This window comes from Anas platyrhynchos, chromosome 20, assembly GCF_047663525.1.
Source record: "Anas platyrhynchos isolate ZD024472 breed Pekin duck chromosome 20, IASCAAS_PekinDuck_T2T, whole genome shotgun sequence".
NCBI classification, from domain to species: domain Eukaryota; kingdom Metazoa; phylum Chordata; class Aves; order Anseriformes; family Anatidae; genus Anas; species Anas platyrhynchos.
This window is the reverse complement of record NC_092606.1, coordinates 3145203-3167340: the sequence shown is the minus strand read 5'-3', so window position 1 is coordinate 3167340 and position 22138 is coordinate 3145203. Positions and strand designations below refer to the sequence as shown.

General features: G+C 40.2%; 3 protein-coding genes across 13 annotated transcripts in view; 2 read left to right on the top strand and 1 right to left on the bottom strand.

The window, feature by feature from the left end:
• VMP1 (vacuole membrane protein 1) overlaps positions 1-2341 on the top strand; it is a 64472-nt gene extending 62131 nt beyond the window's left edge. For all 5 annotated transcript variants that reach the window (XM_072026229.1, XM_027471793.3, XM_072026230.1 and 2 more), the window contains 2 exons: positions 108-210; positions 1536-2341. In XM_072026229.1, the coding sequence (XP_071882330.1) occupies positions 108-210; positions 1536-1679 (247 nt within the window). In that variant the 3' untranslated portion in view covers positions 1680-2341. The remainder of the gene's footprint in view (positions 1-107; positions 211-1535) is intronic.
• The window catches only part of RPS6KB1 (ribosomal protein S6 kinase B1), a 48980-nt gene that overhangs the window by 10974 nt on the left and 15868 nt on the right, over positions 1-22138 (top strand). The gene's annotated exons all lie outside the window — the stretch shown is intronic.
• TUBD1 (tubulin delta 1) lies at positions 1576-22121 on the bottom strand. 7 transcript variants are annotated; one of them, XR_005260290.2, is made up of 10 exons: positions 21968-22121; positions 20498-20692; positions 19813-19960; positions 19129-19345; positions 18259-18490; positions 17263-17427; positions 16420-16560; positions 15712-15895; positions 14572-14737; positions 1576-13255 (listed from the first exon to the last, which is right to left on the bottom strand). XR_005260290.2 is itself a non-coding variant. In XM_072026228.1 (9 exons), the coding sequence occupies exons 2-9, from the start codon at positions 20667-20669 to the stop codon at positions 14635-14637; spliced, it is 1362 nt and encodes a 453-aa protein (XP_071882329.1). In that variant the 5' UTR covers positions 20670-20692; positions 21829-21961; the 3' UTR covers positions 14546-14634. The 7 variants fall into 7 exon arrangements, 2 of the variants coding, with proteins under 2 accessions (XP_071882329.1, XP_038021714.2); XR_003501279.3 differs by lacking the exon at positions 21968-22121 and adding an exon at positions 21829-21961; XR_011804318.1 differs by lacking the exon at positions 21968-22121 and adding an exon at positions 21588-21800.

Genomic DNA, 22138 nt, shown 5'->3' with positions numbered 1-22138 from the left:
AGTTATAAAAAAAAAAATATATATATATATACATATATCTCTTTTTTTTTCTTTTTTTTTTTTCTTCCCCTATTTTGTCTTGTTCTCTGGGATGAACTTTGCATCAGTGCTATTCCAAGTATAGGTCCTTCTCTTCAGAAGCCATTTCAAGAATATTTGGAAGCTCAGAGGATAAAACTTCACCACAAATCTGACAGTGGCGTGCCACAGGTAAGAGCCTCTCTGCCTCCCTCCCCAGTTAACTTTTCCTTTAGCTCTGTCTTTGGCTGGTCAGTTTTACTGATGTAACTCTTTATTCTGCTTTCAAAGATTTGCAGTGGCCCAGGGGATTAGTAAATTTTAATTTTAAAAGGAACCTGGGAATTAAAAACAATACCATAACTTTATGTAACTGGATTGAAACCTCTTAGAGAATACAAAAAGCATTAAAACAACATCAGGGGCTCATTGTGCCTCTGTATTAGTGTGCCTATTTTGGAAGAGAAACTTAAGTAAAAAAAAAAAGTCTCATTTACATGTGAAGTGATAGTGAACTGCGGGCAGCAGCAATGCTCCAGGAGCCGGTGGCTTCTGCAGCTTTAATGACCAAGGAAAGGAACAAAATCCCCAAGTGGTAGTGTTCAAAAGGAAAAGGAGAATACGGTACTTAGAGTTGGTGCAAAGGGGCAGAAGTCTCCTTTCACACAAAGTACTTAAAAAGTCAAATTTCAATTAAATTTCTAAGTCCAATTCCCCCCCATAATTTTCAGTGGGGACAGAGGAATGTTGTAACTTCAACGAGAGTTCCCTTAGGGTGCGAAGGCAGAGTGAGGTAGCATCCATTTATCTCACACTTCACATTTAATACCCGTAGCTGTCCTTCTAAATGTTTCTTTGCCTGTTTCTTAATAGAAAGATGAAATTAGGGAGGCTCAGTCAGGAAGAACTAAATACTCAGACGCCTTATATGAGCATTGAAGTGACTTTTGTGCGGTGCGGTGCTGCCCTCCTTTGACAAAAGCCCACAGTTCAGAGAAGCTGTGGAAACGCTCAAAGCGGGACTGCAGAGGTCATCGCGGTAACTCCTGGAAGAATTGGCTCTGAATTGGAAGATAGCACAGTGTGTGCAGTTTAGGAAAAAAAAACATTGTTAACCAATGACCTTATTGTTTTCCTTGCACTGAACATGACAGGGAATGACAGTCAGGGGTTGCAAATTCTAAACTCTATGAATTGTTAGTGAAGTCCAAACAATGCTAGGAATAATAAATCACTTCATTAGCACACGAGTAATGATCAAGGATTCATCGTCTGCCCTGCGGTGTATTTGGCAACCCCTCCTGCATTGTCTTTCAAGGGACTAAAGTCAGCTCTAGAGAGGGACCTGCAGGAATCCTGTCAGCTTGCACTTGGTTCCTGTTTTTAATTTGATAAATTACATAATCCAAAAAAATGTTTGGGCTTTTCCCTTTCACCCATAAAATGGAGAATTTGCCTTTGTGCTGTCCACTAATCTTCATTTTCCTCCTTTTTCTGTTTTGTCTTTGTCTCCTCAGGGGGAAAACTGGCTATCGTGGATGTTTGAAAAATTGGTGATTGTCATGGTTTGTTATTTTATCTTATCTATAATCAACTCCATGGCCCAAAGCTATGCCAAACGACTGCAACAGAAGATGTACTCTGAAGAAAAAACCAAATGAGCTTGGAAAAAAAAAAAACCCTTGGGCTGGGTTTTAACAGACATGAAAAATGACACATCTTTCCATATATTTAAAAATCAGCATTATTCAAAATGGGGAAAAACTTTTTAACATCAATTTTCAACTATAACAGGTTTTTATTTTATTTGAAAGTAATTTGACTATTAGAGCAGACGTTTCATTGACAAACTTAAAGATATTAAGGTAAGGTATAAATGCTTTACATGTCTGGGTTGTGTTATGGACATATGGAATGGACAATGTGATGTGAAATGTTTAACACAGATGTTGTCCATCCAAATTACTTCCAAAACCAATTTAATATTTCCTGATTTAACTTCAGGCTGACCTGAGGGTAACTTTTATTTTGATGGGTGGCTGTTTTGCTTTTTCCTTAACTTTCAAGACCATCAAAATGTATATAAATTAATACAGATTGGGTAAAAACTGTTGCATGTCCCTCATGGTAAGGTTTTTCCATCTCAATTCTCCAGTGTCCCATTGCATTGCACGTGCTCTCGGTTGGAAAAGCCACCCTTTAATCTTCATGATGTTAACAGATATGATTAATGTCAAAATGCTGAAGCTGGCATTTTTTATTCTGTATATTTAGAATGAAGTTAAGATAAAACTTTATAAAGTCATCTTTGATCATTCCAGAATTTCTTGTGTCAGTCTTTTTAAACTGTTCCTTTTCCTCTCCACTTTTGTATACTCAGTTTCTTTATTAAGCCTTAATCCCATGAAGTGCATGCTTTACTCATCCTTCCTGCACAAATGGTGCTGAAACCACCCTTTATTCTTGGTTGTTGTTTTTTTTTCTTTAAGAACTTCTTACTTAGCAGAAGAAAGTAGAAAGCAAATAACTTGATGTATGGCTCACTGGTAATAACTTGAAGTATGTCTCACGCAGGCAAATTAGCTAGTTAGCTGTGTTTGTTAGCACAAAGTCTTTGTAGACATTTGCCACTGATCACAGCACCACGAGCAATGAAGAGCAAAAATTCCATCTGAGAACAGAATTGGTGTCTAACCCAGCAATGATGTGTAGAGCCATAGGGAACCTTACAGTTCTGCTTTAAAATTCAGACATTTATAGAACATGATTGGTGTGTTCCAGTTGTAATGTGTACGACATAACCCATACCAAAACTGATCTCTTCCGTCTTCAATAAGTAGATGCCCATTCCACTGCTACAGTGTATGTATTGCAACTCTAACAACTTCAGAACTATTGTTTTTCATTTTTATCCTATGGGGCATTAACAAGAATTTGAATTAGTGTTATCAAAAGGTGGAATGTGAGCACAAAGTAGCTAGATTTTGTTCTTGCTTAGGTCAGATTTATCCCTGTATTCGGGTAGGGCAGCTCTTGAGCAAGGTGAGAGAATAAGTATTATGTTCAATCCTGCCTGAATGTCTTCTTGTGTTGCCAACCGTCGTGACATCTCCATGGCTGTACCATCCTGTCGGATAGCTTATCAGACTGATGTTGACTGTTGGATCTCATGGCAACAACAGTCGGTAGGCTGTCTGACATTTTGGTATCTTTCATCTGACCGTTTGCTCATCCATCTCCAACTGTTTTCATTGAACATCAGTAGCATATAAATGTTTTCAGTTCCGGTGGAAATGAGTGCAGAAGTCTCGCAGTGCAGCAGTATGCATCAAGCATCTTTCCAAGGTTCATCTCAGTTGTGTGTAAGGTTTGTAATGTTTATTTTGTATGCTTCATGTATAACTCTAAACATTCTTACTGAGTGAATGGGGGGAGGCTTGTAACATGGACTTTCTCAGTAGAGCTGCTGACTACATTAAATATCTAAACCTCCGAGTGCTGGAAGGCAGTGTGAGATAGTTAAAAGTATAAATGCCATTCATTTGCCCCAAAGATTTTTAAAAGACGAATAGAATTTCTTAATTCTTGGCCATAGTAGCTTTTTTTTCTTTTTGGCCTAAATAAGGTCTTTGACAATAATGTAGCAAAGAACTTACTCTAATACAATACCTATTAAAAAAAAAAAAAATCATAGCTCTTTTTGATACTTTACTTTTTTCAGTCTACTAAAATGTTAATTTGGCACATTGTAATAGATTGTGCCAGCAGTTCATAGCTCTTTGATTTTTCTTCAGGGTGTTTGGATTAACAAAACAGCTGTTTGCAGCCTTCCCCAGTGTTAGTGGCAGTGGTTTTTCCTCAAATCTGCCATTCATCCCAAGGACGCTGGCATTGACTTCACAGTTGTAGTAGTGTCTCATGGTCTTTTGTGAGAGTAAATGAAATTTACTTATTTAGGTTCCTGTATGCTGTCATCCTGAGATGGGGAAATTGTAATAATTACAAAGGGAGAAAAAAAAAAAAAACAACTTTCTAAGCTTGACCCAGTAACTAATGCCTTTCTAAATGCCTTAGCAGTCTTGTTATAACTATGCCTCCCTGCCTACCGATTAGTTTTGAAAAATTGCTAGACAGACTGAAAGCTTTCCTCTCACTTGTATTTCCATATGTTTACACACATACAGTGAGAAATATATACATACTGTTCTGCAAGTCATGTTTGTATGCATCCATTCTGATGAGCTATGCTGTTGTTTTGAAGCTTCTAAAAATATTTAACCAAGGGACTGCTCATTCTACTTGCTTCTGCCTGTTCAGTCACTGAGAGTGTGATTTTGGTAAAAGGTAACAAGTCATAGAAATGGAAGTTATGCAAACCTAGTGAGATTTGAAAATGGAAAGTTTTATGTTTGCTTAAATAAACAAATAACTGATTTCCCGTATTTATTTCAGCTGGATTGTTTCTGTTTTTGTATATTGAATTCGGTTGTTGTGCTGTGAAACTTATTTCAAGCATTCTCTAGTGAGTGTGAATATAGAAGATAAATTACCAATTGCGTTTAGTGGCTTCAGAGATGGAGCCTTTAGCATTTCTGCTGAAAATGTGTTTTGCTCCCTTAACCCAAAGTTTCCTTTCGTTGTATATATTTTCAATTTTACACTGGAAGCAGTCACTCAGGTAGCTTAAAATGGGTGAGAGAAGGATTCAAAGAGAGCTCTGTCACAAGAGCAGCAACCTTAGCACGTGTCACTGTAATTTATCTGATTCTTCTTGCAGTTTAGACACTGAATAATAAATTATTCTTGGAATTAAAAACTACACAGAAGTAAATAGCCCTCATAACAACTAATGGGTGGTTAAACAAGCAAAAGATGACCTTGAGGTGTTAGATATTTTAGTCTTATCTCTGGAACATGGCTAAATCTCTGCTTTCATGAATGCACTCCCTGTAAATAGGAAACTAAGCAGAAAGTTGGCCAGCAATTCCACACAGTGCATCAGAGCTGAGGTCAGACAGGATCACAGCGGATCCCCTCTTTGCACCCTTACCACCTGACCTGTCACTCGTCCCTCCTGGATGTACTCCGCAGGCTGGCTGAGCCGTGAGCACGCTGGCTGGCGTGTTCCCCTCTGGGGCAGCCACGATGTACCTGATCAGGGCAAGAAGGATTGTGCTGATGTAAACCAAGCAGGAACGGTCGCACTGGGCCAGCAGACTGGGATGGGCCATGTCAGATGGAATTGCCCAGTTCCACACCACATTTAGCTCCGTAAAAGCCCCCGGGAGACTTGCTCCCTGTCTCTGCCTGGAAGTCCTTCCCTCTGTCCCAGTGTCACCGTGCTGCTTGTTAAAGCCCTTCCCTCTAAAATCACCCAGCTGCCTGTCATGCTAAGAGATGCTTGTCACTAATACTTGAAGATGGCTTAATGCCGTTCCTGAACGTCCTTCCCTGCTGTGCTTTTGGATTTCGTTATTTAATTTGTTAGAATCTGCCTCCTCCTCGCTGCAGGCAGCACTAATTGCAAGCACAAATACTGTGGATGTTTCTGTGATCATCAAGCACAAATATAAATGTTAGTGGACAAAATTTATTGCAGGTGTAGAAATAAGTGGTGATTGGGTGTGTTCATTGGAGGTAAAAATAATTGCAGTTTTCTTTGAAGCACATGGTTAAAAAAACAGCTCTGTAATCAGCAGTTAAAAGGTTCAATGTAATCACATGCAGTAATTGAAATTGCTCTTCTGGGATTTAAATTTCTTTTTTTTTTTTTCTGTAATTTTTTATTTTTTGTTTCTTTGGAGGGGAAGAAGAAAAAACTACACAGTAAGTACTTTACCCAGCCTTGACTGGATTGCAGCATTAAGTGGAGCATGAAGGGGGGAGAGCCAGGGAGGGCTTCCTGCTGGGCTCTTGCCCTAGACTGGTCCAGGTGAGGGTTTAATTGCTGGAACCTTGGTGGATTGCTGGAACCTCTTCAGGAAACGGAGTGAAGCAATCTCTTTCCTTGTGTAACAGCCTGCTAATGTGTTCAGAACCAGATAGAGGGTAAATATTTGCATATGCTCTTGCAAACTCATTTTTAAAGGGATTATGCAGAAAAACTCTGAGCTGTGGCTTTGTCATTCAGATTTCTAATTGAGGGCACAGAATGCTAGCAACCTGGCATTTCTTTATCTGTTTCACTTGCTCATTGGTGCATCTGCTCAGCTTTCATAAAAAAAGGCAGCACAGCAATATTTTGGTAGTGGCGTGAATAGGAGAGGCTGGGACAACATGGGCCACTTGTCAAAGTGCAGAAACTGTCATCGCATGTCTGAAGGCTGTCCAGGTAAAAGCAGACAGGAACTGCCCAGCAAGCTGTGCTGGGCTTCTTGGCATGCAGCAGGAATTCAGCCAAAGGGTATTTTGGTCAAAAAAGCTGAGTATGGCTGTGTGTTGAATCCAAACTGAAGAGCCTGTTGGGCTCTGAAGTCATTCAGCCCATTCACTGCCAGTGATGTTCAGTTGTGTTATTAAAAAATAAGAAATGCCCTTGTGAACCTGTTAAATGGCCCAAGCTTTGTTTTTTTACTGCTGACCTTTTTACTGCTGGAGGGGTTTTTTATTATTCACTCACGGTATGATTCAAAGAGTATTGACTACATTAGCATTAAATCAAAGGTCACCTTTCTTTAAACCTCATTTGACGAGCTGTTCAGATATGGATATGTAAGGGTGCTGCATCTTCCGTGTTTCAAGGGAGTTACTGCCGGCTTAATTGTTCTGCTTTTCCAAGAAACTTAAATGAGTTGCCCAGGCAGTTGGTAATAAGGAAACTAGCTGCTATTTCCTGATGAAAAGCAGGAGATAGGACTTGTCAGCTCAGTGCATTGTTCCCCGCTCCGATAGCTGATCTGCAAACCGCACCCATCTCCTGGTGGCCTCAAACTGCTTTTCTGTCCATGTAAAAGGTGTCAGTTCTCTCTGTGACTCCTGTGTTCCTCCTCCATGAGGGATCCTGTGGGGGAAGGACTGCGTTTGATGCAGGTGATTTCAGGCATCTCAAATCTAGGGAAACTTACCAACGCTGAAGTGTCAGCCTGGTTTTACGTGATCACAGGATTGCTGACATCAGTCTGCAGGTAGTCACCCATGAATTTGCTTGGATACTGGCCAACCTACATGAAATTTAAGATCTAAAGTCTTTTCTTTGGAAGGAAGCCCTGATATGGCAGGTGTCAGCCAGAGCTCCAAGCTAGTTGGGCACCACCAGTGGCCTGTGTGCCTGGGAAGGTTAAGATCTGCTTTGAACCATTTGACAAAGTCTAATATTTATTTTTTTTTAAAGATCAGATGCTTTTCCCAGAGCTTGTCCTGTTTGTATGCAGTGACTTTGTGGTACCTCTGTTTTCCTTCTGACATGTCAGGAAAGAGACTGGCAATTCTCTTGCAAAATTAACTCATGCTAACTAAACCACAAATACTTCATTTGAGGCTCACACTTGCATGTAGGAACCATGTGAGTTTTAAGGGACCGTTTGTCTTTCCTGAGACTATGTGTTTATTAGGTTCATTCCATCTGTTAAAAGCCTTGAAAAAGGCTTGAAACAGCAATTTTGAGTGCTCAGCATTTCTTTTCTGCATCTGAAAGAAACTGGACTTGCTTAAAGGAAAAATGAACCTTTAGGATTACAACTCTGTACAGCCGTGTCCACAAAAACTCTGCCGTGTTTCTCATTTGCTGCAGCTGTTTTCTTGATAGCTGTAATATTCAGAATATTTCCATAAAAACAAATTTTGCATTTCTGATTCCCTGATCCTTGTGTCTCACTTCAGTCCAGATGACCTCTTGTGACCTGGTCACATGTGCCCGTGCCTGTTGCATAAGGAGACTTGAGATGGGGAACAGCAGGAAGAGAAACTTTTTAAGATGCCTGAAGCAAGTATTTAGTTAAGCTCAAAGTAAAGGTTGACAAAAAAAAAAAAAGTTCAAAGCAGTATTTCTACTAGACCTCTGCTAATGCAATTGGTGATCCTAATTCTGTTGGCTCACTTAACAGTTGTATATAAACTTGTCTTAACCACTTCTGCATGTGGCAAATCACACTGCAGCACTTCTGCATGAACTAAAAATGTGATGGCTGCTCACCAGGAGCCTGGTGTTTTTTAAGTGAAGTGTGGAAGTCTCCTGTGCGGGGCTTTGGCAAAAGATTTCAGCTCTGAGGGAGTTGATCGTTCTGATTAAATGACTAATGAAAGCGCTTAACTATTTGGCAGACCTGAGCCTGAGAGTCCTAGCTTAAAATGGTTACTTGTGGCTCATCTGCTCAGTTCTTCTTGTAGCCCTGACTGTCCTTGGTGCTTAGCACTTTTTGGACAAGTTCAGGCTTGACTGTTGACTGGAGTTTTGTTCGACTTGAGCAGGATCCCATGTGTACTAAAGCACGTTCAGTTTCCTTTATGCACTGAAAAATAGGCTATCCTTTCACGGTCTGCATTAGGTTTAGATCTAGTTGCATACAGTTATACTTCACTGTGAAAATACTGGGTTTGTGGAGAAGCCTGACTAAATCTTTATAGAGGAAAATAATGTGAAAACCTGAGTTAAGGAGTAGTAGGGAGGGAATGGAAGCTTTCTTCTTGTGAGAAGAGTATTTAATTGCATTTCTGTTCATCAGTTGCCAAACACTAGTATAAGGTTTCTCCACCAAAATTCAGCCTCGGAAGGAGAATTTCTAACTTACAGTGTCAAATAGCTGTATGAAACATTTGCTGTCCAGGTGACTCAGAGTCACGTTGTAATACAGGTTGAAGTTGCTCAAAGTGCGGTGAGGAGGAAATTTCCCAGTGTTTTCTTTGCACGTGGTAAGAATGCATGCCATCCAGCAGCAAGCAGGCTTACAAGGGAATACGTATTCTCGAACTTGGTATTGTTCTGAGCCATCTGGAGAGCAGTAGCTCTGAACTACTGCCCAGCTCTGACCATTCTTATTGAGGATATTATAATGAACCTACAGCTGCCCTTGCCAACCAAGAAGTACAGAGTCAGTATTTTATTACACCTTCAGCATGTGGGATAAGGCTGCTTTCCATTTGGCTCCTCCAGTGGTGTTCTGCTTACATGCTTCAGTAAATGATCTATTACATATTGGAGCCTGCTGGGCAAAAGTTCAAATTAAATCATGCCATCTGACCACAATTACACCATTCTCAGGCAACTGAAGTGTATTTTTGTGAGCCTTTGAATAAACATTACACTGTATGTGTAACCAAATATGTACAATAATCATTTCTGGAGAACGCACCCATTTAAATGCACATATACCATTTAAGTGGTATTAATTTCTCATCATGTATAATTAGGGAAGCGAGCTCACAGCTTACTGAAGCTCAAACAAGAAGCGTTGAGAAATGTTTCTTCTGTCTTTTTTCTATTAACCAGTGGCTTATTTTAGTTTATTTTTTTCTTTAAAAATGGGAATATTGGCCTAGAGAAAGTCCTCATCTTGCCTATTTTTCTCTTATGTGTAACACTCCATATTTAGAAAAGAAAAAACTGCTTTTAAGACAAGCAGACAAGACTTTCTGCAACCTTATTCACGTGGCTCCATACGGAGGCCTGTTACATTGCTTTATGCTGCTAAACTCTCTTAGCAGTCACCATTCAGAATCTCTCAGGCATGTATGAGCCATGGGGTTGAGGTTTAAACTTCTTCCATTTATTCACTGTAGTGCAACCATGAGTGCTGTCATGGAACATACACACAAAAATTGCCTTGAAATTTCCTGGTTCCTGCAGAAGCAGCCTCTCTTATCTCTTATCTCAGGCTATCTTCAGCATTTCCAATTTGCCCTGTATAACTGCCAATGAAATTCGTTGGAAACACCACCCTACTTGCAGCTGTTCGTGCTTCTGGGAAAGGGTTAAGCAGGTTCTGCTGATTCACTGAGGTAGGTGACTCATTACCCCCACCCGGACAGAGGGGAAGTGGCTGTCTAGAGGGAGAGGATTCATACAATGTGAAATCAGAAGGGTCCATTGTGAACTTCCAGTTCGACTGAAAGAGCCGGAAAGGCTCTATAGTTAAAATTCAGGATTATCAGCTCTACATCCAGGCGGGTTAAAGGCTGTCTGAGTGTCCAAGCCATGCTTCTGGAGCGTGGGCAGAGGTGGGGTAGGAAGCCCAGAGGCAGGCTTGTGGAGGAAGCCTACGCTGGAATTTGCTGTATTGGTAAAGGAGTGTCTGGGTTGCCCTTGAAAGCAGTAGAGGAAAGGCAGCAGCTCAGTTCCTTCTGAAGCTTTTCATAACACATCAGATCCATGAATCATGTTCCTGATGACTGTTAGGTGTTTTTTTAAGGTGGTGTACAGCAAAACTTGGACTTGGACAGTCTGACATCAAAGAATACTTAATTTTGGACGTTTGGTCTGTTGTTTCATAGTATTTACCTATACTGAATTTATTAACAAATGCAGAAGGGAATGAATTATTCATTCAATGCCCTTTTGTACCTTAATGTTTCCTAGTTGTGTATTGGCTGGTAATTCATACGTAACTTCCTTCTTTCTTACCGATAGAGTCCTGGTCTTTGTGGAAACCACAGGTTTTTGCCCTTAATCTAGAACTGTTCCTGTCTGGTAAATTAGTGCAGGTAATCCTCTTAAAAGCCCCTACACATATTCAGTAAAGTTCTGTCATTTCTCTACTGGTAATTAGTCTTACCTTATAAGCACTGACATGTAAGTCCAAATAAATGGTATTTATATCAGGTCCCTGTCACTTGCCTGTTACTGCCTTTTAAGAACTTGTAACATGTTAAACTTTGGTCCTGTTTGTTGGTGACCAAATAAAAGTTACCCCATTCATTAAATATTTCTGCTATAGTTAGTCCTTCAAGCAACTTCCAAGTGTGCTGCACCTGTCCATTACAAAAAACAATAGTGAGATTTGACGCATTGTTCCGTGGTTTATAGACATCCTGTGGGTAGTTCACCTAAAACTGGCTAGGTCAAGGCCACTGATTCTGCTGCCCCTGCCTCGGTGAGCCATTGGCTTGTGCTGACCTCTGATTACCTCACTGATTTACATTTCTAATGAAATAAAGGCCTTCTGCCAGGCTCAGGCTATCCTTTACACAATTAATTTTCTCGATAAAATAGAAAAGGACTATTTTACCTTCTAATATAACTTCAGATGATGAAAATTTGGTAATAGTTATTCACTTCCTGTCACTATGACCCTCTCCTCTCCACATCCTGGGGAAAAAATAGAGGAATCCAGCCATAGATCAAAAAATGAAGGCTTAGTTTGGGAAAGGGTGTGAGAATTTCAAAACTGAGGTCAGCAGTGAAAAACACTGACAGGAAGAAGCCTAGAGAGGCCTAAAATAATTCCTAACAATCTCTTCTCCAGCAAAAGGGACTAGAGCAGCTAATACAACAGTTACAGTTCTGTTTTTGCCTCCAGTTTCCTTGTAGTTTTGAGAAGTCTGTTGTTGTCAAAATTTGGCTGATGGGCTTTAGCCTCTATTGCTGCTTTGAAAATTGTTGTTTTTGCATGGAAGCAGTATTTTCCCTGAATCCTAATTGTGAACAAGTTACTGCAGAATTATCCTTGTTAAGCAGTAACGAACTTGCTGGCCTAGTGCTGCCTTTGAGCTGTAGTATTTTTCTTCCTTGCTGTTCATATGCTGTAACTTGAGATTAAATAAGGAAATCCCTATTTTTGCTTTAGGGATATAAGCCTCAGCTGTGTGCTGTGTTTCCTGATGTGGCCCAAATTCTGCCAAACTTAAGGAAACCTAAATATCCTGCTCTTTTAACTGAAAGTGATATAAGCCATAAATAATATATGTGGCTATAAAGAATGGATAAATGGCTCTACATTGTTCACAGCTGCACTAAGTGCCTGCTTTGCTTGCTTCATGCTCAGAATTATAAATACATAGAGATAATGCAAAATTATTTGTGCAATAAGGTTGCTTGATGTAGCAGTACAAAAACTTACTCTCTTCCTTACTTCTGGAAGGACTTATTTGTATAAGCTTTTTAAAATCTTTTACCTATCCAGTGTAACACTGAGGAAGAATATGCGTTCCTGGGTCTTAGTTATTTTTTTCAAAAATGAATATTTTTCATTTCTGATACTGGAAGAAGTTCTTAGTCTGATAGCATTATCTGTTGAAAACACTAGGAAAAATTATTTCTATGTTGCTAAACATCCTGTGCCTTTTTAAGGAGGAAAGAGGGAGAACCTCACCATACTGTCTGCTTTCCTGACCCTTTGTTCCTTGCAAACTTGAATTGCCCCTTCTGTTTATCTTAATGTCTTATGCAATCTTTCCTCCAGTTTCTTGTGTGAAAATGCTGAAGTTAAAGACAATGGTTTAAACCGACAAAAATACAAGACCAGAAAAGCCCTTCTGATCATAATAGTCCCCTAACTCCGAGTTGCCAGGAAGTAGTTTAGTGAAAAAATATGAAATAATCATAAATACTTGTATATTAAAATGTAATTATAGAAGTAGTTTTAAACTTCCAAACAGTATAGGGCCTGAAGCATGTCTGAGTAGTTGAACCATGATTATTGTGTCATCCCCTTTTGAGAGGGTGTTCCTAAAACAGGAATTAAAGCAGCCGAGTGAAAACAGAAAGCAATCCGGACTGAGTTGGATTGTGTACTGTGGTTTTCCAGAAGAGTATTTTCAAAATCTCTTGTCATAAATGTAAATGTCTTTTTATATGAAAAGTTACCAGGTATATTTACCCCATCTGCATTCTCCTGTTTTCCTTCTCTCCTGCATTCAACCCCAACCACACCCACAAACGATCCTCTAATGAGTCAGATGTTGAACTGAAGCACTAACATAGCTCTTAATTTACACAGGTAATTTTTCTGCATGGACTAGGCTCAACTCTTAATGTTGTGTGCTGACAGTTCCCCTACTAGTAAAAGGCTCCTTAAATTTATTTTTGAACATATAAGAGATTAATATTGCTTATCTATAAACTGCCATGAAATTTATCAGAATCCATTGTGGCTTGCACTGAAACTAAACCATTCCAGTGATCAGCTATTGCTCTATCTGTATTTGAGCAATTCTGAACTTAGCCCTGGTACTTACTTACTTCAGGTTCAATTGTACAGTTACTTGAATCTTGTCAACAAATTTGTTTGCCGTTCCAGATCTCGTGTGCCAGAGCTACTTTAAGAACAGTTGCTCCTGGGGTGGGTTTAGTGCTCCTGTTCCTGACCTGAACAAAAGTGAAGAAATAAATGAAACCAGGAAAGGAAATGAAGATAAGAGTAATGTACGGTGTCTGCTGCCCACTAACTGAAGCTCAGCAGAATTACAAAGCCACTTCTGCATCTGCTACTGTGTTAATTCATTAAAGATCTAAAATCTAAATCAGAATTTCTAACAGGGCAAGACTTCTGTGTGGGCTTTGTTAGCCATACTATGGGCTTGCTCATCCTTTACTTAAAGATGAAGCCTGGCAGAAAATAGCACAGACTTAAAGGGGAACTATGATATTGTCCATTTCTCAAAAAAAAAAAAAAAAAAAAAAAGTATTTATTTTAAAGGCTTCCAGTACATGCCCCCATGTACTATTGCAATCTCTTGCTCCTGAAACTGGCTGCTGTGCGAGTGTTTGCGAGCTGCAGCTTTGCAGTGGCACCACCTTGTGGTCGTGGTAAAATTTGTCAAAATAAAAACAAAACACTGTTTCGTAAATCAACTTTTGAAATTATACATTATGTTACACTATATTGCAGGGACTTGCATCTGGAGTCTACCAGCAATTCTCCTTCTAGGTCTTTTTAAATAAAAAAAAAAAAAATAGATATAAACTACCTGCTTCTAACTCTGTAACACAGGAAGAAAAGTTGTAGTTTTCTCTGTTAAGCCTATAGTTAACCTGTAACAAATGGCCAAGATCTCCAATATGCTATATATGTTGTTTTAAAGTAGTAGGTAGCACAAACATGGCACAGCGAAATGGACAGGAAAGCATAGAATTCATTATAATCTCTAATATTATTTGAAGATACCAAGAAAATGAACACCCTGTTCTTTTTTTTTTTGTTCTTTTTTTTTTTTTTTCAGATGGCTCAGAATTTCCAGTGTTTTGTCATGATTAAGGCCCTTAAAGTAGAATTTAGGCCTTACTTTGCTGTAAACGACAAAGTGGCAGTCTATTGGCTTCTGAATAATACACAAATGGAGTTTGGATTCATAATTCCAATACTGCGCATTTTTATTAACATTGAAGCATTCTAGGACAAAGTGTTAACATGAAAAGTTGGAAGGGGAGAAGCCAGAATGCCTAGAGAAAAATCCTTTCTTATTGAAAGTCTTCATAAAATAAATATGCAAGTACTAAAAATGATGTTCAAAGATTTAGCTACAGCAGATAACTGTATTGAAAAATAGTTATTATATATATTAAATATAAATAATATCTGCCCATATGAATATACTCGGTTCCCATTCAGTTCTTACTATTCTAACATAGTCACACAGTGCTCACAAGACTGAAAAATAGTTATAGTCCAGTAATTTATGTACTTTAGGAAGCTGATGGAAGGTCTTCCAGTGCTAGATTCTTTCAGGAAGAGACCATTTCAAAAATCAAAGGGTGGTGTAACTGGAGATAACTTGTTCCAGAGCTGTGAAGCTGTCCAAGAAGTCTTCCTCTTCAATTCCATATTTAGTGTACTGGTGAACATAGGCTCTGTGGGAGGTCACAGCAGAAAAGTTGTAAGACATTAGAGATGAATGAAACCTCTGACACATGAAATCAGGCCGTATAGTTACTGTAACAACTTCAAATGATGGTTGGTTTCTACCTTGCTCTCTTGAACTCATTTTGTAATTCATAGTTACAAATAAGTCATGACTTATTTCTAATAGCATTTATTACTTTGTATACTAGTTGAGAGACAAAATTGCATCTAACAAAATGGGCCTAACTGGGAAACGGAAGGAGCTGTGATTATTAAATGAGAAAAATAATTGATAGATTTGAGATGCAAAACCTAAGCCTGTGTGTGCAGGATGGCTTACTACTCATCAATGGTGTTTTTGTAGCAGGTGGTAAAAACAAGAACGCAGCTAGTAGATGCAATCTTTCTCCTTTGACTTTTAGACATAGAATTCCTGTGCTAGAAACTCAGAATTAGTAGACATTTGCTGTGACACCTGGTAACTTTGGGTTTATGGTGATCAAAGTAAAGAGTCAATTATTTCTTAGATTTCTTGTTTCTAATGAAAAATCAAACTAATGGAATTGGAGCCTGAGTAATAGAATATTTTTGACCTAAACTAGGAACTTATTTCCTGGAATGTCCAGAATGTCTGTATACAATTTAGAAACTGCATGATCACTGAAAGAGTTTGTGTATTATTTTTAGAATGGTCAGTCTGGAACGCTATAAATTTTGGGAGCTCTAGTATTGAGAAAATGGTCAAATTGACAGCCCTAGAATATGTACTGTTGTTTATCCATGGAACATAAGCTCTGTTCTGTGTAAGGTAAGCACCCTGCCATCATGTTTCAAGCATAAAAATGTTTCCACGGAAGTGTGGGAATAGTGTTTATGCTTATTCACAATTACTTTGTTGAAAAAGAGTTTTATTACAGTGATTTTGCTACTTCTGAAGATAACAACAGCTCGAAAAGAAATGAGCACAATTATTTTCACTTACTTGGAAGCAAACATATTCCAAGCTTTGCGTACAACATTGTCAAGAGGTTTCAGCAGGAACTGGCTATTGCTAACCAGAGAAGCAGACTTCTCATACTTGTTAAATGCTCTTGGTGTTTTCCATGCACTAAAAGCATCCTGAGGGTTTAACCATGATGTATATAATGAAGGATCTCGGAAACTTCCTGTAGCAGAAATAAGAAAGCCATTTTGATAAATGTAAAGCTACAAGGTGTTGTTTCTGGATCTCAGTAGTCCTGGGTGACCCAATCAGGGTTTGGCAGCTCAGTCCAGGCTTTGAAAAAGTCTGCAGACTGGTCAGCCTGTTGCAAATGTAACTGCTTTAAACAGATTCATTACGTTATCTAGGAGTGTACCCTTGTATCAGTACTTCATATGTGAGCTATGCTCGTCACTCCAGAATAAATACATTTTCAGACAACACAGCTAAGAATTCTAACATGTATACAGACTTCAGTCTCTTCTTCCTTCCCTGGAATGCTTTAGGAAAAACAGAAATCCAAGTTGTAAATACAACAGCTTTAACCAATTACACAACATGTCCTTGGACATGAAAATCTTTCTAGAGGAAATATTAGCCCTGCTAGTTTTCTTTTTTTTTTTTTTCCTCACTTTCATCAGAAATGGTTGTGAAGGAAACAGTGAGATGTGAAATGAATCGCTATGACATTGTTCTTTTCCTTCTCACCTAAGTCTGTACTGTGCGTATCTTTTCCTCTCAGGATAACCAGGTTGGCAATGGAAGTATTGAAATGCAGCAGCTTGTTTGTGGAATGGCTGGAGGGAACAGAGGAGCCTGGACGTGGCGGCTGTACTTGCCAGTCAATACCTGTGAGGTTTTAGCAAAGAAGATATAAAATAAAGTTAATGTTTCATGAAGTACGGATTCAGACTAGCTGATGAGTGTTAGCTAACTAACACTGCCCCAAGCTGAGATCATGTTAGGGTTTGTAGTTTCTACATGTTAGTTAAGCAGCAATTACACAATTCTCAGAGAAAAACAGAGTTCATCCAGCAGTATTTGTCTGGCAGTCACTAGTCTTACCAGAGAAAATAGATACTTGTCTCTATAGTTAGCAGTCTGCCAGCCCATTCTTTGCATAACTGGAAGTTTTACTGAATTCTCAATGTAAATGATATGGGAAAGCTAAGCATATGATTTTTATTAGTAGAAGGTGTAACAAGAAAAAAACATAGCAAAACTAATGATCCAAAGAATGTTCCAAATGTATCATTTAAATTAAGTACACGACCAAAACTGTTGGTTTGCTTTGCATATTTTCAGTAGTTATAATTAACAGAGATGTCTGGGAGCAAAAACAGAAGCAAGCCAGGAGCTGCTGTGGCAGCTGAGTAGTTATAGAAGCAGCTGGCTATGTAGAGGCAAATTCCTGCTGTCTGAGGGCAGCAACTTGTTTCTGAACTGACTGACTAAAGTTAGTGAGCTCCAGGAAACAATAAGCTTTGTTTTAACTGTAAAAATGTATGCTTTAAGAGTGATGGATGCTGAAGATGAGTGAATGCTATTTACCTTCTTCCATTTTAGCATTAGCAATAAGCATTTGCCTTAGATGTTTGATGAGTCCAGGCCAACTGAATGTGCTATATGCAAGGGAATTTTCAGGCATCTGAGGTATGTTACGAAGACCCAACATCTTGAATTCAGGATGTGGAACTAATGTCTCCATTAAATCTCCTGGAAAAAAAAAAAAGAAAAAAAAAAAACAACAGTTGCTCATATTTGACAAAATTATTTCATAGGCTAGTTAAAATGGGAGAAGAGCATGAGGAATTTTACAAAGATCTAGTAATTTAAGAAACAAAACAAGATATATAAAGTTTACATTTAGCAAGTATACAGACGCATCAGACAAAATGCAAACTCTTCCTACTTACTACTGAGTTCTATACGAGCAAGTTAGCAACACTTATTCTAAAGTGATTTGTGTTGCTTCATAGTCTGTTTTGAAATCTTAAAAACCCTATACACTGCTGAAAAGATTAATAGGAAGATGAGAAATTTTAATTTTACAAGCAGACCCCTGGCAATATGAGTACCTTTCTCTAATTCCAAATGTCAGCCAATTGCTTGTTGCTACCAAACTGCACGCTAGCTTGTCTTCTGAGCTGCTCACAAAACTGACATTGTTTGTTTCTCTTCAACAGAAGAGAGACTGGTTACTTCTAACCTAATGCAAAATGTAAAAACTCAGTACAAAATTACCATCCGGCAGAAATTTCTTCTGAAATGCAAATAGGTACAAGGGTGGCTGTAGTCAGTTGAAAAAGGAGAAACATGGTTCTTTTGGTAAACACTGAAACCAGAAGCTGGGGTATCTAGTTTTGACTGTGCTACAAAATTGGGGTTGAACTTCTAAATAACTTATTCTTTTTCCTCACTTTTCTTAAGCCTTGGGAAGTATCCAAAAACTTGAGGAAGGAAACCGAAGAACTTAAATTCACAAAATGAAACGGGTACAGAAGGATAAATAAGAGTGCATTAGGTGGTTATATTACAGTTAGATACCTAATGGGTTTCTGCTATAGTGTAAGCCATCTTCCGCTGTGTAAGTGGGCTGGAAAACACTCCCCAGCTGATGTGCAATGACTTGATTTACATCCTTGAAGGAGATCTGTTTCATATGCATCAGCTGAGCACAGATCTTGTGGATGACATCATTTTCGTGAACAAGAAGAGCATCTGATGACTGATATAGATGTGACAGAGTCAAAACAGAGTTGTAGTTTTGAACAATGACCTGAACAGGAAAAAAAAAAAAAAAAAAAAAAACCACACAAAAACACGCAAATGAGAGTCAAACAACTTAATCTCTTTCTAGTTTATATTTCTCTGGCTACTGTCATTTCCTCAATTATGATTTAGGAAGTGACTCATTTTCTTTACCAAAGAGCAGAATGAGGTCAGGAGCAAGCACAGCTGTTTGATGGAAAGAGAACAAGACCTGTGAAAATCATGTTACCCATATCAGTTCAGAATAGAATCTGTCTGGGAAGTGATTATAATGTTCAGATATTATTGTAACAGGAAATGTATAGTTAGCTTGTAGAGCTTCTCATGAAACTGCACTGTTCCTTAGAAATTATATTAGTAATCTTAAACGTTTTGTTGTTATTAGCTTGAGATCTTAGTAATTTTGATAAATTTGGATTTTTTTTTTTTTTTGTGAAACTGCATAACCAAATGTTAGGCAATTTTTTAGCTATGTTACTTTGTCAAGTTTAATGTTCAAAAAGTGAACTGTTTTTCATTTCTAGTTTATTTTACTTGCAGATATTTTGTTTTGCTCATCAAAAGTAAACAGTTTATTTAAATTGCTCTCTCTCCATGTCTGTGATTATGAACTTGCAGAGTATCTCTGGGAAAAATGACATTCACCTCACCAGTGCCATAGGGCCAGATAACATGGTTTAGTATAAATGAGGATGGAAAATCATCTCTTAAACACTGTGTCACAAATGCTCCTAAACCAGATCCTGTACCACCAGCCATGCTCATTATCGTGAAAAATCCACCAAGTCGGTCACATTTCTCTGCTTCTTTTTGTACCAGATTCATGATTGCTTCTTTGTGTCTAGGCCCATGAACAGTGTAACTGTTGGAAAAAAGGAACAAGATGGTTTTCTTTCTTTTAAAAGGAAAAAGAGCAAGACATGGCAGGTTTTAGCAAAATAAAAACAGTAAGGTCAGCCTCAAAAAAGGATACGTTTCTTTGTATTACTTATGTAACCTGGAATTATGTCACCCATTCTGTCTGTGGCAAACTATCCTCTGCTGCGATATTTGTTTTGCAAAACATCTGTTTATAAATTGCACTTATTGCTTCCTCTCCTTAAATATATCCACTCTATTCTAAAACCTTACATTTTCACTGTAAACAATTTTATCTTGGAAAAAGCAGTGTAGAAATTTTGTTGTAATGTATGTTGCTCTTCTACCTTAAAAATAAATTGTTACATACTCTGTACCTCACACAGCTGCAAGAGTATCAATCCTAGGGAGTGCAGACAGCTCATTAGTCTCTACAGTTTTGTTAGTGAAGTTGGAAATGAGAGTTCATACCCATTTGCCCAGTTGTTCCCAGACCCTTGCTTCTGACAGAAGTGCGAATGATCATCGTATTTCCAGTAGCCAGACTTGGCAGCTATTGACAAAGTTTGGCTGATTACTTTAGGTTCCATGTCAACAAGTACAGCCCGGGCAACAGGTACTGGATAGGAAGAAAAACAAAACTAAGTGCTAATGTTACAACCTGTTGTGTAAGATAGACTTGCATCATGGACCGAGTTGTATTCCTTCCATCCATGTAAGCTGACCTAGTACAGAAAACAACTTGGCAGTGTCCTGGATTTCTGGAGAACCATTGATTGCTCTAAGGATGGATCTGAACCCTATAGACACAGATCTTTCAGGAAAGAAATCTCTTGTTTGATAACATCAGATTCAGACAATCCAGGCCCTATTCCAGGTATTACATATCTACAGGGGAAAATGCGGGTGTTTGGCAGGGAAGGTCAGTTACACATGTTCATTTTCCAGCTGCATTACTGGCAGACTTGCTCTGTGGCCTCAGGCACTCAACTGCGCAGTGATTTTACTTCCATGGTTGTTAGTGATGTCATGAAGGCAGAGGGTTGCAACAATTCTTCAAAACTGGAGGGAAAACTTTTATTATTTCTGCATTCTTATCTGCGTTAGGCTGGAAACCAGACCCTCTGTGGGAAACGAAATGTTTAAAACATCATACCTCCAGATTCTGCCTCGATGAAAAAGCGTTCTTTACATGCATCGTGGTAGGATTCATTCTCCTTCTTGGAACACAATCCGTGTGTGCCATGGACATCACTGCAGATAGCATTAAACACCTCATGACCAATTTGATTACCACACTGTCCGAGCTGGACTGTCACTAGTGACATGTTTATTCACCTTGTGCTTAACCCTAAAAAGAAAAGTATGCCTTCAGTAACTGTGGAAAACAGAAGCTAAAAAAAGTTCTGATAAGTGGAATTCTGATCACTTTTGTGATTTCTGACAACCTCTAGTGAGGATGAAAGACCTACGCAATAACCACTGGCTATTTGTGGTGAAATACTGACTGTCAGCATTTTATTCTGAGTGTCAAAAGAATGCAGGTGGCACTTGACAACATATCAGTCTGTCTACAGGGCTGAGATCAACCATACGGCAAGGAGAGTCAAGTTTTCTAATGTTTGCTTAATAAGGCAGGGTAGAAGTGACTAATTATAAATCCAGCAAAGCTCTAGGTTAGGCTCTAAAGGCGTATTAAACACAGTAAGTGCCACTGGGCTTAAGAAACATGAAGCCTGTCCCCGAGTCTCATTGACTTCCAGTCCTGCACTGCTGTGCGCCTGGTGCCAAAATCTGCTGAGGTGACAGTGGGATTCCCTACACTTCCACCACGCAGAGGAAAGTTTTTGATACAGTACTGGTATGTTTGACGTTTCCCCCACTCAGCTTTTTGCAGTAGCTGTTTTTGCACTTCTCTATTTATACAAAAAAAAAAAAAAAACAGTTTGTTTGGTTGTTTTTCCAAACCGACTCCGTTATTCCGGGCTATTTTCCACCACCACCCCAGCTGTGCTGGAGCACTTTGCACCAGCATTCTTTGGAACGCCGCCAGCGCCTGCCAGCGGCCCCCGCTGCGGCCAGGTAGGTGAGATTTTTAACCCCCGGGCCCGATTTCGGCGCTGCAGCCGGGCGGCGCCCGCCAGCCTCAGACCAGCCCGGGGCCGAGCCCCCCCTCCCCGATAACCCCCCCCAACACACACGACGCCCGCTGAGGGCTCCCCCCCGGCCCCCTCAGCCCCCCTCACACCCTCGGGCCCCGCTCCCGGCCCTCCCGTCAGGGCTCCGCAGCGCTGACAGGGCCCGGCCCGCCCCGGGGGGCCGCCATGTTGGCGGGGCCGCCCGGCCCTCACACAGCCCGGCCTCCGCCCGCTCCCGGCGCCTTTCTCCTCGCCGCCGCCTCCCTCCCGGTCCCTCCCGACCCCCCCCGGCGGAGCAGGACCCTCACGGGGTGGCGGCCCCGGCCCCGGGCGCCCCCTCAGGGCTGACCTCGGCGCCCCCCCCGCACTGAGGCGCTGAGGCGCTGGGGCAGCGACCGCGCATGCGCGAGCGGCCGCCTGAGGGAGCCGCTTCCCCGCCGGGCCGGCCCGAGCCGCGCCTTCGAACAGCCCGCCTCGCGCATGCTCACCAGGCACTCCGGGCAGCCCGGCGGGGCTCCCGGCTTCACAAAGCGCTCTGCGCATGCTCCCTCCCCGCGGCTTCGCCGCCCTTTCTGCGCAAGCTCCGTGCCGGCAGCGAGCGAGGAGGACGCGCATTGCGCATGCCCGGCCGCCTCTCCGCGCCCGGCCGCCCGGCCGAG